Source organism: Salvia miltiorrhiza, chromosome 6 (genome assembly GCF_028751815.1).
Source record: "Salvia miltiorrhiza cultivar Shanhuang (shh) chromosome 6, IMPLAD_Smil_shh, whole genome shotgun sequence".
Classification (NCBI taxonomy): Eukaryota; Viridiplantae; Streptophyta; class Magnoliopsida; order Lamiales; family Lamiaceae; genus Salvia; species Salvia miltiorrhiza.
In genome coordinates, this window is record NC_080392.1 from 9147080 (window position 1) to 9159561 (window position 12482).

The following is a 12482-nucleotide window of genomic DNA, read 5'->3' on the forward strand; positions in this document are numbered from 1 at the left end:
GTCCCAAAATGGAAAAAGATGAAGTTATTTTAGGAACGGAGGGAGTAATATTTTTTGACACATAAATTTCTCCATATCAAGTATTACTTTTTATTTTTAATTATTTGGTGAAGTAATTATTGTCGTAATAAAATGTAATTTAGATCCAGATCCGTCGGGTCCAAAAAAATTCAATTTTTTTTTACAAATTTTACAGATCCATCGAGTCGGATCTGGGCCGGATCCGAATCTAAAATTTCAAGAACCAGATCTAGATCTGTTTTCAAAATTGAAATCCAGATCCGTCGAATCCAAAAAATTGAGATTCAGATCCTGAAAAACGGATATGGATCCACAAATCTGGACCGGATCCAAAAAATTGAGATTCAAATAATCAAACCCTGAAAAACGGATATGGATCCATGGATCTGGACCGGATCCAATATCAATTGCCATCTCTAGTTACAAACTATACCGCAATTTTTGTCCAAAGATTTAAGAACACTTACTATACAAACTCAATTAATTACAATAAACAAGGTTGTTCATTTCCGAATTCAACTTTGATCAAATAGAGGCAGAGCTGAAGCAATTCTCATCCTGTCGATCTTCAAAATCGCAAATTCTAACCAAAATTGAATTATCTCGATAAGTACACAATCAGTTCGAACTTATCTCTCTTGCATCACATGCCTTTTGATTTTTCTTCTATACTGCTTCTCCTCACTGTATTATAATTAATTAGTGGAGCTTCATCAGAATGGATAGACAGAGAATGCTTATGGATTGTGGAGAGAGAGAGAGAATTGGAGGAGAAGGTGATAATTACTGGAGAATGGAAGAAGAGTAAGAAGAAAGCGAAAAATTTGGCAAACGAAATAACAATAGTGACGTAGTTTTATATAAAAAATGGTTAAGTTTATGTCTTATATCCTTGCGGATATTATTTATTTTTATATATGAGAATTGATAGTTTTATTTATTGGCTCAATTTATAAAATGATTTATTTTAGATAATTTTGTCTTTAACAAACCATTCATGCACTTTTATTTATTTATTTAATAATATGCATCAATTTGTATTGATAAAAGAAAACATGCAACAATTTGTAGCATTAAATGCAAAACAAAATACAAGAACACTGCGTTCATATAGATAATATCAAGACATAATTCAAACCAATCTTTAGAATCTGCAAAATTAGCCTAAAAATTACAAAATTTATTACAACGAACTTAAACATTATTGCAATTTCTCCAAAATTTGAATATAGTATCAAAAGCAAGTTCATGTAAATTTGTTTGGTCCACGTTGTAGTACACGTGCAGAAAACATGTTGAAGCTAGAAAGTATATAAATATATGAAATAAAAGTTAAGCAAATCGCAAAAATATAATATTTCACATGTTCTAATTATAAAGATTTGTTTTCATTTTATGTATGTTTCATATATATATAGGCAAATTTTAAAAATATGATGCTTTTTTTTTAACTCATTTACTAACATGCTTTTATTTAAGTCTTTAAATGACTTTAACATTAATTTATTATCAATAATAAATATAAGCATATTAAAAAATTTATTTATATAATTACCTTTTTCAATAATTTCTTAATTCTTGTGCAAATTTCAATAACCTATACAAGTTAGGATAGAGGGAGCATATACTTACAAAAAAAAAAAAAAAAAAAATCAAAGCTAATCGCCTCGACAATCGTCACTATTTGATACAAACATGTCTAATTAAATTACTAGAAATGAATCGACAACACAAAAATTCTCAATTCATTTAAAGCGTTACTTGGCTGGAAAACAAGGGCAGTTTGAAATCCCAGTTGAACTCTATTGAAATGCCAAAGTGGCAAAACCGGATATACTATAAGAGAGCTATGCTTCAAATAATCGATTATACTCCCTTCGTCCACGAAAAACAAATCCCAGAGGAGATCGATACAAATTTTTAGAAAAGATAGTTATATATTTAGTGAGTGGAAAAAAAACCCCAAAATAATAATTAGTAAAATTATTTTCAAAAATGGTTAAGATGCGTTTTGTGGACGGACAAAAATGACAAATTATGACATATCTTCGTAGACAAAGGGAGTATTATATATGAGTCATTGTCATTACTTTGGTCAATTTTGGTTTTACACACCAACTTTAAAATCGATACAAATACATGAACTCAAGAAACAATATCGTAATTTATCACAATTGAGATTTTTGCAAAAATTAAAGTTGGCATTGCAACACGGTGACCAATTTTCATAACAAAAAAACGTCGTTTCAATTGGGGCAGTGTCACATGGAAGTCAACTCATCATGTTTATGCTACTGGGCTACTACTCCGGCTTTATTTTGGATGAAAATCTCAATCATGATAAAATTACAACAATTGTTAAGTTGGTGTATTTTCGTACCAATTACAAAGTATGTGCACAAAACCAAAAATCAACTGCGTATTTTAAGATCAATGACCCTATTATATATAGTAGGATTATAATATAAAATCTCACAGAAAAACTAAAAAAAATACGTACCAAAATTTTTTAGATCTTGTGAACACTGTATCCTACATCCTCGGATTTCAAGTTTTCCTCCCAGCCCTCAAATTCAGATCCACCAAACATCACTTGCTTGATCCCGACATAACTGTATGTTCAAGTGCAAGTACAAATATCATCGGCAGATGAAGCAACAGATCAGCTGTAATCTGATAAGCAAAAATATTGTCCAAAAACAAGTAAAATGGAAAAGCAGAAAGAGAGAGATTTATGTCTTACTCAGAGCTTATTTGTGTTAGAGCATTAATCAAAATATCCAAGAGTAAAGGTTCCACAGTGCCAATATCAACCCTGTCAGTAATTAGGCAAAAGTAAATTTGATTGGATCTCTTCAGGCACAATCTCTCACCCCCTAAATAGTTCAAAAGATCAAATACTTTACCATATTCGAGCTAAGTTATGTTGGACCTCAAGGTCGCCTATGTTGTAAAATGCAGTTGGGGTGACATTCGCTCCTTGAATAGCATCGTAACTTGGTCTTATGTCCAAAGGAGCTTGTGATAACTATCACAAACCGAGCAAGAAATGAACTGGTTATAGGAACAGCATATATGATTCTGCACTTTTCCAATGTTTATTCACGCTTCATGTAAAGGATTTTTACCTGCATATTCATAGAGTTGCATCCACCAAGCCGTCCAACAATGTGCCATGATCGAATTGTCTGAACACAAATTCATTCAAGGATGAATCACTTAGATTAAGCATCTAAATTAAACGAATTGGGTGAAAGAACTCACATCGCTGACCAACGAAATATCTTGCTCGAGTGGGGCATTGTAGAACTCCAACCATATATACGAGTTTGAGAAATCAAATCTGGCAACATGATCAAGGTAATGGGTCATTAAAAGGTGATCTTGGATTCTTGTGTATTGAAAACAAGACGGCAGTTAAATACATGTATCTTCCATGAAAAAGGAAATGAAATATATGGAAAGCTAGTGACAAGTAAATCGAGTCATTACCAAAAGTTAGGACTTTGTTATCTAGTACAATATAGGAATTCAGCATACAATACAGAAAACATGAAGAGGTAACATTACTTTTGGTGCGAGGGTTCTCAAACAACAACAAATTGTACGTAGGGAGTAGAAAAACATAGTATATAGTATAATGTTCCAAGAGATCCTGGAATGAGATATTTGTATTTTACATCTTTTATTCTAACTTAGCAATCTCTGCCATAACATATTACTTCCTCCGTCCCGGCTTTTGGTATCGTTGAGAACGGCACGGATTTTAATAAAGTGATTGATGTGTTGTGAGTGGAATAAGGGTCCCACATTTTATGTGAGAGTTAAAATAATTAAAGTGGAGTAAGGGCCCCACCTACTTTTACTAAAAATATAAGTGGATACCAAAAAGTGGGACGGCCAAAAAAGGAAAGTTGGATACTAAAAGCTGGGACGGAGGGAGTAGTATATAACTATAGAACTTGTAAAATGGAAGACATTATTTTCAAAAACACACGTGCACTGGGATTAAGAAATCTTGATGTGTTTCCCTGGATGAGAATTAGTGTGCAAGTAATTACAATTCTACCTAGTATTCCTACTTAATCAAAATCCAAACTGCAGATAATGCAATCTAGCGTAGGTCAAGCATTTCTAATGATATGGAATGAAACATCGAAATAACGCGGCCAGCAATCAGCCGACAATCTATGCACCTATAATGCTCAAAGCCAACAATCATGCCAACTGAATCTGTAAAAAAGTACTTCAGATAAATCCATATCAGCTAAGTTTTGCCTCTATTTTAAAGTCAATAGGAGATGACCACTCTAAGATTTATAACTTAATATTATTAGCAGAGCTCTAAGGATGAATCAATTCCGGGAGCGTTTCAATTTGGCTACATGTTCTTAGTTAAAGCATAATATCATTATAATCTAATACTTGTAAGTTTTGAAGAATGGGAAACAAACTCAAATTTCAACAGTCTAAACATAAACGTGGCCATATGAAAACTAATTAAGCCTATACACATTACAGAAAATTGAACTACACAATCTCCGAGCAGTTTAAATGATATGCAGATTCATACATCCTTGCATCCAAATCTGCGATACAAGTGCAAGTCCACTTACTTGTTAAAATGCACCTTCATTGGATTTGCTGAACCAGTTTTGGTGTGCAGTATCTTGTTCCTTTTCTTCCTCAGTCTCTCCTCCATCTGTCCAAAATCATTCAATTACATCTCATTCAAAGAATATTAATAGGAACAAAACGCATGAGCAATTGTGTAACAAAGCAGCTATGCAAATGGTAGTTTTCTTAATAACTGAATTAACTGAAACGCAATCAAATGCAACTCAACATAAATCCTAAATCTTTTCCAAAATTTCGACGAGAACTTTGAAGAAAAATGATTGAACTCACTTTGGACTTAGCTTTATCCGGGTCATCGATACAGGAGCCGAGAATCTCGGCAAACTCAGGATCTTTGTCGTAATCCTTGTCTTCAACTTCTCGACCCCCAAAGCCGCCTCCAGCCCACGAAACATCGATGGCATCATCAAGCTCTTCATCATCTCCACCACGAAAACCATTGCTTTCCAGCTGGGCCTGCAGAGTCTTGGTCGTCAGCCGCGTGGCAGGTGGGTGTAGCCCGGGATAACGCAGCGGTTTGGCGCGTCGGAAGGGGCGAAATTTGTTTGGCGGCGATAACGGAAGAGCGGTGAAACAGGGTTGGAGGATAAGCATGAGGGTTGCGGTGGAGGAGATAGGTAGATAGCTGCTACGGAAAAATTGCAACTTCTTCTTTACCTTCAAAATTCAGAGAATGATTGTGGGAGTGAAGATATGCGCATTACCTGTTTGTTTATTGGTTTTCTCCAAACCAGACCTATTTGTGTGTGTATTGTGTGCGTTATGTGTGTGTGTATTGTGTTTGTGTGCGCGTATGTGTAGTGTATATAATTTCGTGTAAATATAAATATTAATTTATTATTTATGGATATATTTTAGAAACAATATGTCCAAATGGCCATAATGAAGAATAAAAATCAATTTTTGGCCCCTAATCTTAAAACATCAAAATCTGATCATTAATTAGGTGGTATGCTTAATTTGCCCTTTTTATGGCCGCTGTGCAGCAACAGATCCTCAACCTCCTCCAGTTTCGCTCTCTTCAGCAGCTCCATATGATCCCTTCGCCGCATGTTCGCCGCGGAGCTAGCGATCACCACCTTCTCCACCTTCTTCGGCCACATCGTCGCTATGCGGTACGCCACCAGTCTGCCGTAGCTCGCGCCAACGACGGAATACCTACGCGAATTTAAGCCTCAAGATTCACGCATATAATAATCTAACCGCAGATCAAATTCATAATTTATGAGAGGAGAAATCTAATTAGGTTAACTTCTCACGATGAAATCGGAGAATTAGGGCTTATTAACTAGCTTGTACCTGCTAATCCCGAGCTTCTACATGAGTTTAGTAATGGAAGCCGCATGAAAAATCTCGGACCTGTCGGCAGATTCGATGGATGAGCCGCCGAAAAAGAGTAGATCGGGCACGTAGATGCTGAATTGGCAGGAGAAAAAGGAGATCTGCAGCCGCCATTGCCAGACGCTGTGAGGTCCGAAGCCGTGGATCAAGAGCAGCGGGGGTTTGGTGAAGGCGGCGGGGCCCCAAAAGCTGATGGTGGCGGCGCTATCTATGTCTACGGTTTGAGATGAGAGGCCGGCGGCGGTGAGACAGCGGCGAAGGAAGCTAAAAATCTGGCCATTACTAATCTTAAAACATTCCTCTCTCTCTCTCTGTGTCTCTCTCTCTCTTGCCGCTTTTAACGAATTTGCAATGATCCGACGAGTTTTGGTGCGAGATTTTGTTTGCTTTTTGTTTTTTTGTTTGTTTCATGTGTTTTATCTTCTTCACATCACGATTTCTTCATTTTATTGCTGTTGTTTCTGTATTTGTGCTGCACGTATGGCACTTAGGGCACTATTAGTGCCATAAGTGCCAAAATGACATTTTAAACACTTCCCTTAGGGTTTAGATATTCCATTTAGGGTTTAGATTATCTATTTAGGATTTTTTATTTGTTTGCTTGTTTCATGTGCTTCATCTTCTTCACATCATGATTTCTTGATTCAATTGTTATTGTTTCTGTATATGTGCTACACGTATGACACTAATAGTGTCATAAGTGTCAAGATGACCATTACTTGATTTTATTTTGGATTGGCACTTATGGCACTATTAGTGCCATAAGTGCTAAAAAGAGCATTTTACTTTGTTTTATTTTGGATTTCCGTAGGCACTTATGACACTATTAATGCCATAAGTGCCAAAAGGACCATTTTACTTGGTTTTATTTTGGATTTCCGTTGACACTTATGGCACTAATAGTGCCAAAAGTGATAACAGAAATCCAAAATAAAACTAAGTAAAATCTTGGCACTAATAGTGCCATAAGTGCCTAATTCGACCCGGCACGGCACGCGACCCGCGTGCCTATCCTATCCAGTTCACCTCATTAAGGGTAAAAACGTCCGAAATCAATAAAAATGGCAAAATTTTATTTTTTTTCAATGAGTGGCCATAAATTGTGTTTTATGCTTCATTTTAGCTACTTCAAAATTTTACTCTATATTTTATGTATATTATTGAAAGGTTATATCGGTAAATTGATTTATTTCATCTTGATTTTAAATTTGTGTATCAAACAATCCTTTTATGTTATTCATATTTTAATACATCTCCTATCAAACACATAATATATTTTAAATTCATATTCTAAATTGAGTAAAATTTTGGAATAGCAAAAATGGATCATAAAACACAAATTATGGCCACCTCATTGAAAAAACATAAATTTTGCCATTTTTATAGCTTTGGGACGTTTTTGCCCTTAATTGGGCGGACTGGGTAGGGTCAGGAGCGCGGGTCGCGTGCCGGGTAGGATCAGGCACGCGGGTCGGGTTAGGCACTTATGGCACTATTAGTGCCATAAGTGCCAACGAAATTTTTTTTTTACTCCCCCTGCCCTGTCTACCCCCCCAGACCCCCGACCCCACCCACCCCCAAGCCAAAAACAAAAAAAAAATTTACTCCCCCTAAATAAAAATAAATCAAATTTTACTTTTGTTATTTTATTTTATGGCACTAATAGTGCCATAAGTGCCAACGAAAATCCAAAATAAAATAAAGTAAAATGGTCTTTTTAGCACTTATGGCACTATTAGTGCCATAAGTGCCAAACATGCAGAACAAATATAGAAACAACAGCATCATCTAAACCCTAAATGGAATATTTAAACCCTAAATGGATAATCTAAACCTTAAATGGAATATCTAAACCCTAGGGGAAGTGTTTAAAAAGTTCCTTTTGGCTTGGGGGTGGGTGGGGTCGGGGGTCTGGGGGGTAGACAGGGCAGGGGGAGTAAAAAAAAATTGTTGGCACTTATGGCACTAATAGTGCCATAAATGCCTAACCCGATCCGTGTGCTTGATCCTACCCGGCACGCGACCCGCGCTCCTGACCCTACCCAGTCCGCCCAATTAGGGGTATATTAGGCATATTGCCTAATTAATGGCCATAATTTGTGTTTTTTTAATTAGTGGCCAAATATTGTGTTTGCATGTTCAATGTGGCCATTTGACACCATTGTTTCTATAAATTTTATCTATCTTAATTTATCCCAAATAAAACTATCAACTATGTCTTTAGTTATTTAATATTTTAAATATTTTATCTATCTTGATTTATTCCAACAAAACTACCAGATATGTCCTTAGTTACCAAATGGTCGTATCAAAATTTTCAGTAACCAGAATCCAAAATTCACCCAAAATCATCTCTCATGGGATTATTTTTCTTTATAGTTAATGGAGTAATAATATTCCAAGCGGTGCGACCTCCTGTGTGTGAACAGTGAGGTCCCGATCCCGAGTTCAAACCTCATTGCTCCCCCTCCCCAACTCCCCAACTCCCCCAACTAAAAAAAAAAAAAAAAAGATCTACGATAGCAAAAATCACAGTATACAAACGAATACGAAAGGCAAATAGTTTGAATGGCCTCGCCAGTATACATACCCTGAACTAGTAATTATCAGTAAGAACCACTTAATTTCAAATTATCAATTGCCACCTCTACTAACCAAAGGGTTAAAAGTATAACAAGTCATTGACTATCAAATGAATGTCAATATAAGGGAAAGCCAAGTATACTGGAAATAATTGAACTGAAGATGCCAACCTCGTATTTTGATCATAAGCAAAATTGAGATATGTACAATACAAATCAACCAGCAATGTAATCCACTATATACTTCATCTCAAAATCATATACTACACAGCTCAAGCATCCACGGATCTCAAATGGCAAACAAAGGCCCTCTTTTCAAAGCAATAACTTACTTATCAATGGATCAAGCACAATTGCAATATGCACACCGAGAACTGTGGCAAGCCCTGTACATAAAAGATCCTTTCTGTAGGTAGGGCAAAACAATTTAGTAAGCCTTGTAAGCATACATATATCCGCGAAGTTTCCTGACTTCTTCAGAGGAACCATTGAGTAAATTGTCCACATAAAGGCAGACTCCTGCTCCACTGAAAGTGTTAAGCGCGATGCTTTCAGTTAGTGAAAACATAACTCAACTTTATTGTGAAAAAAAATTGGAAACTTTGAATTAGGGTCTACCACAATGGCCCCAAAGGAACCCACATGATTTCCCATCTAAACTTTGCCAACCTGCAGGACAGACATAAATTGGATATGAGGAATTGAAATCATACATAGTAAAAAGATTCTTCAACATCTTCTTTATTTTTACGACTAAATCATTTTAAGTTCTCAGTTACTAACATATTAATAATATCTTGAAGTCTACTTAAAAGAAATCTTGAAGTCTTGATCCGACGCCAATTCATACAAGAACAGGATAGGATTATAATAGATTAGCTTGGGAGATCAGTGTTAATTCATAGCTATTCAAAGTTAAAGCCACATTGACGTAATAATCAATATATGCAATATCGAGCAATAGTAATTACAGTAGATAAATTTCGGAATTCCTCGTCCAAAAATGAGTCAAATATTTAGCAAAAGGAATTTACTACATATGCTAACAGCTCACCTCAGCATGTGGTGCAACCAGAAGATTGCCAATAATGTACCAGGGACAAATGAGTACCAAAGCCAAAGATGATGGCGTTTTGAGTTATGCATAAGGCCAGTGATGATCATTAAACATATGAGAACAGCTACCAGCTCTGGAACATAGTTTCAGTCAAAATAGAGTGATGTAAGATCACAAATTCATATTATACAAAATATAAATTGGAACAAAAGATCAATTATATTAGATAACTTTATCTCCAATGATTGTGAGGCATTGTGAATTTCACAGTCTAGAAGTAACCTTACACATATGTAGATTCGTAGAATAAGCCAGTGTTTTGGTAAATCAATGACCATTTGGTCGACCTCAAAAAGTTCCCAAAAAGTAGGACAAGGAAAAGCTAAAGCTTCAATAGTTCCCAAGTTAAGGGTCAAATTCATTAAACACTCTCAAAATCATTTATGCATTCTTTATGAGTATCCATCAAATCATGAAAAGAGCTCAATAGTGATAAATAAACAGATGAAATAACATGCTTATCATGGAGATAAAAAGAGCGCAGGAGAGAAAATAGAGAAGATGAGAAGGCGAACCTGCAGCTACAATGCTCCCTGAGTCGATCTCATACATGAAGTATGCATGATACTGCTGCAAATGAGAAAAAATAACAAACATGAAAAAATGTCAACATGAGGCATAAACCCCTAACTTACTTCCTATTAGTTTTGCTCAATTTCTTCAGAATTATGCAGTGCTCATCCAGAAATGGGGCAGTATCACCCATCATTGTAGGATTAATCACATACTACTATAAATGGGACCAACTTGCTCTAACGATTGGCTCAACAGCCTCAACTATCGCTTTAATGGATCTACTGATGGGAATATCATCAACAAACATCTACTTACAGGTATTTCATTCATACCATACAAAGGTAACACCAGCCAAAGTCTCATAAGAGAAACCATACACACTATCTACAAGAGTCAATGATCAGCCTATGACAGAATTTTAGAAGTAAACTTTCTCATATCTAACGCTATAAAATTAATTACTCAAAGGTCTCCATGCCTCAAACTTCAACTGAAAAATACAAACTAACATCATATTCCCTACAAGCTTCAAATCATATTAATTGATCGTTGAAGTTTAGCAAATAAAATATATTTTTCCCTGTTCCCTTAATGTTTGTTTAAATCATGTATGGCAGCATAGAGTGATCCTTAAAATGGAAAGCACAAAATTTTTTAATTCCAATTATGAAGGATGTAGCTTATTAGATCTTTTTCCTTCGAGCAGCTTCCTCATTATCAGTAGAGCAAGAAAACTCAGATTACTAAATGCCAATATTTACATACAACTAGTAAACTGTAAAAGGAATAAAAAGTTAAAAAAATGCGGTGTGAGATCAAATGATAGGAAATATACCAAATCCCAGGGAGAAAAAGCTTGTTGATACATTGAATAAACCAGGAAAATCACGTAACACGAAACCAGTCCGGCGAACACACTCTACAGCAATATCAAAAGGGGGAAAAGAAAAGTAATTCAATCTTGTCAAAGAAAAATATAGCGTCAATCAGAAGACATTAATTAAAACAATTAAAATAAAATAAAATAAAAAACAAAAAATACCACAAACACGCACGCGCATACACACATACACACACAATTAAGAGTAAGCGTCACGTGCAAAAGATTTTAGACACGAACCCTCCATATAAGAGACTGTTGGGCGTGAATCTTCTCCAGGGACCGGACTAATTCCTCTTGCTCTGCATACACAGATACATACGCCATTCATCAATCTAAGCAACTTTAAACAAATTGTTTCTATTTCAATCATAAACTCAAATCCAAATTAGCAACTTAAAACAAATTGTTTCTATTTCAATCATAAACTCAAATCTAAATTAGGAAAAAAGAGAAACTGCAACCAGAAAATCACCTTGTACGTCAATCGGACGGGAGTCGTCCCGAGTTGGAAGAGAGTAGTCGTCGTCGTCATCCACATCCCCCGCCGATTTTCTCAATTTTCTCGCGAGCTTCTGCATAATTCCTCTGAATTATTTCTTTTTCGAGATAAGTATTTTATTTAGGAGTGAAACGTGGCGGAGTTTTTTGTAATTGCCTTATTTCTTTGCTCATGAAATTTATCAAGCTAACTATATACGAACGATTATAATCTAATAGACTTTCTGAGGACATTCTATGTGGAAAAAAAAAACTAGATGTGCCCCTTGTAATGAACAGAACTATATTTTTAAAATTTTAAATTATATAAAAAGTCACTCGTTAAAATTATAAATTTTCAAGTTTTAATGATAATCATAGTAATATACTTCTTCCATCCATAAAAAAATTTCATACTTTTCATTTTTGTGACGTAGACAAAATAACTTGTTACCTATTTTTGAACTATGTCCCACCACTTATAAATATTTCATTATCCTTATTTTTTATATTTTCATCACTCCAAATACTAATTAAAATATTTTTTCATCATTCTTAATATACTCTACAACTTTTTCTTCAATTTTAATAAACTCGATAATTTTTTTCATAAAACTCGTGTCACTCTCTTCTAAGAAGTTTTTACGTGAACGGAGGGAGTATATTTTAAATTTGAAATCACTCGTTAAATCTGTTGAAATTTATCTATTTTTAAATTTATAAATTTGTCTTATTATACTATATTTAAATAGAATTATGTAAATATAATATTAAAAAATTAATGGTAGTTAATGAAGGACTTTTTTGGCATAATTAAACATGATATTAGTGATTAATTTTACAATTGTATTAATGTGAGTTTTGCAAAAATTATGATTTTAATTTCTCTTTAATTGACAAAATCGTC

At 34.8% G+C, this 12482-nt stretch overlaps 2 protein-coding genes and 1 pseudogene across 5 annotated transcripts; all 3 read right to left on the reverse strand.

Annotated features, from left to right (window-relative positions):
• Positions 1-253: 253 nt before the first annotated feature.
• LOC130988487 (uncharacterized) lies at positions 254-5442 on the reverse strand. Of its 2 annotated transcripts, XM_057912353.1 has the most exons (8): positions 4930-5431; positions 4638-4723; positions 3286-3364; positions 3150-3209; positions 2928-3049; positions 2765-2836; positions 2522-2633; positions 254-705 (listed from the first exon to the last, which is right to left on the reverse strand). In XM_057912353.1, the coding sequence occupies exons 1-7, from the start codon at positions 5251-5253 to the stop codon at positions 2531-2533; spliced, it is 846 nt and encodes a 281-aa protein (XP_057768336.1). In that variant the 5' UTR covers positions 5254-5431; the 3' UTR covers positions 254-705; positions 2522-2530. The 2 variants fall into 2 exon arrangements, with proteins under 2 accessions (XP_057768336.1, XP_057768335.1); XM_057912352.1 differs by lacking the exon at positions 254-705 and having other exon boundaries at positions 2334-2633; positions 4930-5442.
• Positions 5443-5480: 38 nt separating this feature from the next.
• Positions 5481-7031, reverse strand: LOC130990457 (uncharacterized; annotated as a pseudogene).
• A 1703-nt stretch (positions 7032-8734) lies between these two features.
• On the reverse strand, positions 8735-11787 carry LOC130988499 (uncharacterized). 3 transcript variants are annotated; one of them, XM_057912375.1, is made up of 7 exons: positions 11571-11787; positions 11336-11397; positions 11051-11134; positions 10215-10269; positions 9637-9772; positions 9201-9251; positions 8735-9109 (listed from the first exon to the last, which is right to left on the reverse strand). In XM_057912375.1, the coding sequence occupies exons 1-7, from the start codon at positions 11674-11676 to the stop codon at positions 9010-9012; spliced, it is 594 nt and encodes a 197-aa protein (XP_057768358.1). In that variant the 5' UTR covers positions 11677-11787; the 3' UTR covers positions 8735-9009. The 3 variants fall into 3 exon arrangements, with proteins under 3 accessions (XP_057768358.1, XP_057768361.1, XP_057768359.1); XM_057912378.1 differs by lacking the exon at positions 11051-11134 and having other exon boundaries at positions 10215-10266; XM_057912376.1 differs by lacking the exon at positions 11051-11134.
• Between the last annotated feature and the right edge of the window lie 695 nt (positions 11788-12482).

Coding starts and splice junctions, on each gene's coding strand:
- LOC130988487 (XM_057912353.1), bottom strand. CDS start 5,253: ATGCTTATCCTCCAACCCTGTTTCACCGCTCTTCCGTTATCGCCGCCA. Junction 3,210..3,285: donor ATATTTCGTTGGTCAGCGAT/GTGAGTTCTTTC, acceptor ATTTGTGTTCAG/ACAATTCGATCATGGCACAT. Junction 2,837..2,927: donor CATAACTTAGCTCGAATATG/GTAAAGTATTTG, acceptor AATTACTGACAG/GGTTGATATTGGCACTGTGG.
- LOC130988499 (XM_057912375.1), bottom strand. CDS start 11,676: ATGCAGAAGCTCGCGAGAAAATTGAGAAAATCGGCGGGGGATGTGGAT. Junction 9,773..10,214: donor AGGGAGCATTGTAGCTGCAG/GTTCGCCTTCTC, acceptor ACTATGTTCCAG/AGCTGGTAGCTGTTCTCATA. Junction 9,110..9,200: donor GTTCCTTTGGGGCCATTGTG/GTAGACCCTAAT, acceptor TAACACTTTCAG/TGGAGCAGGAGTCTGCCTTT.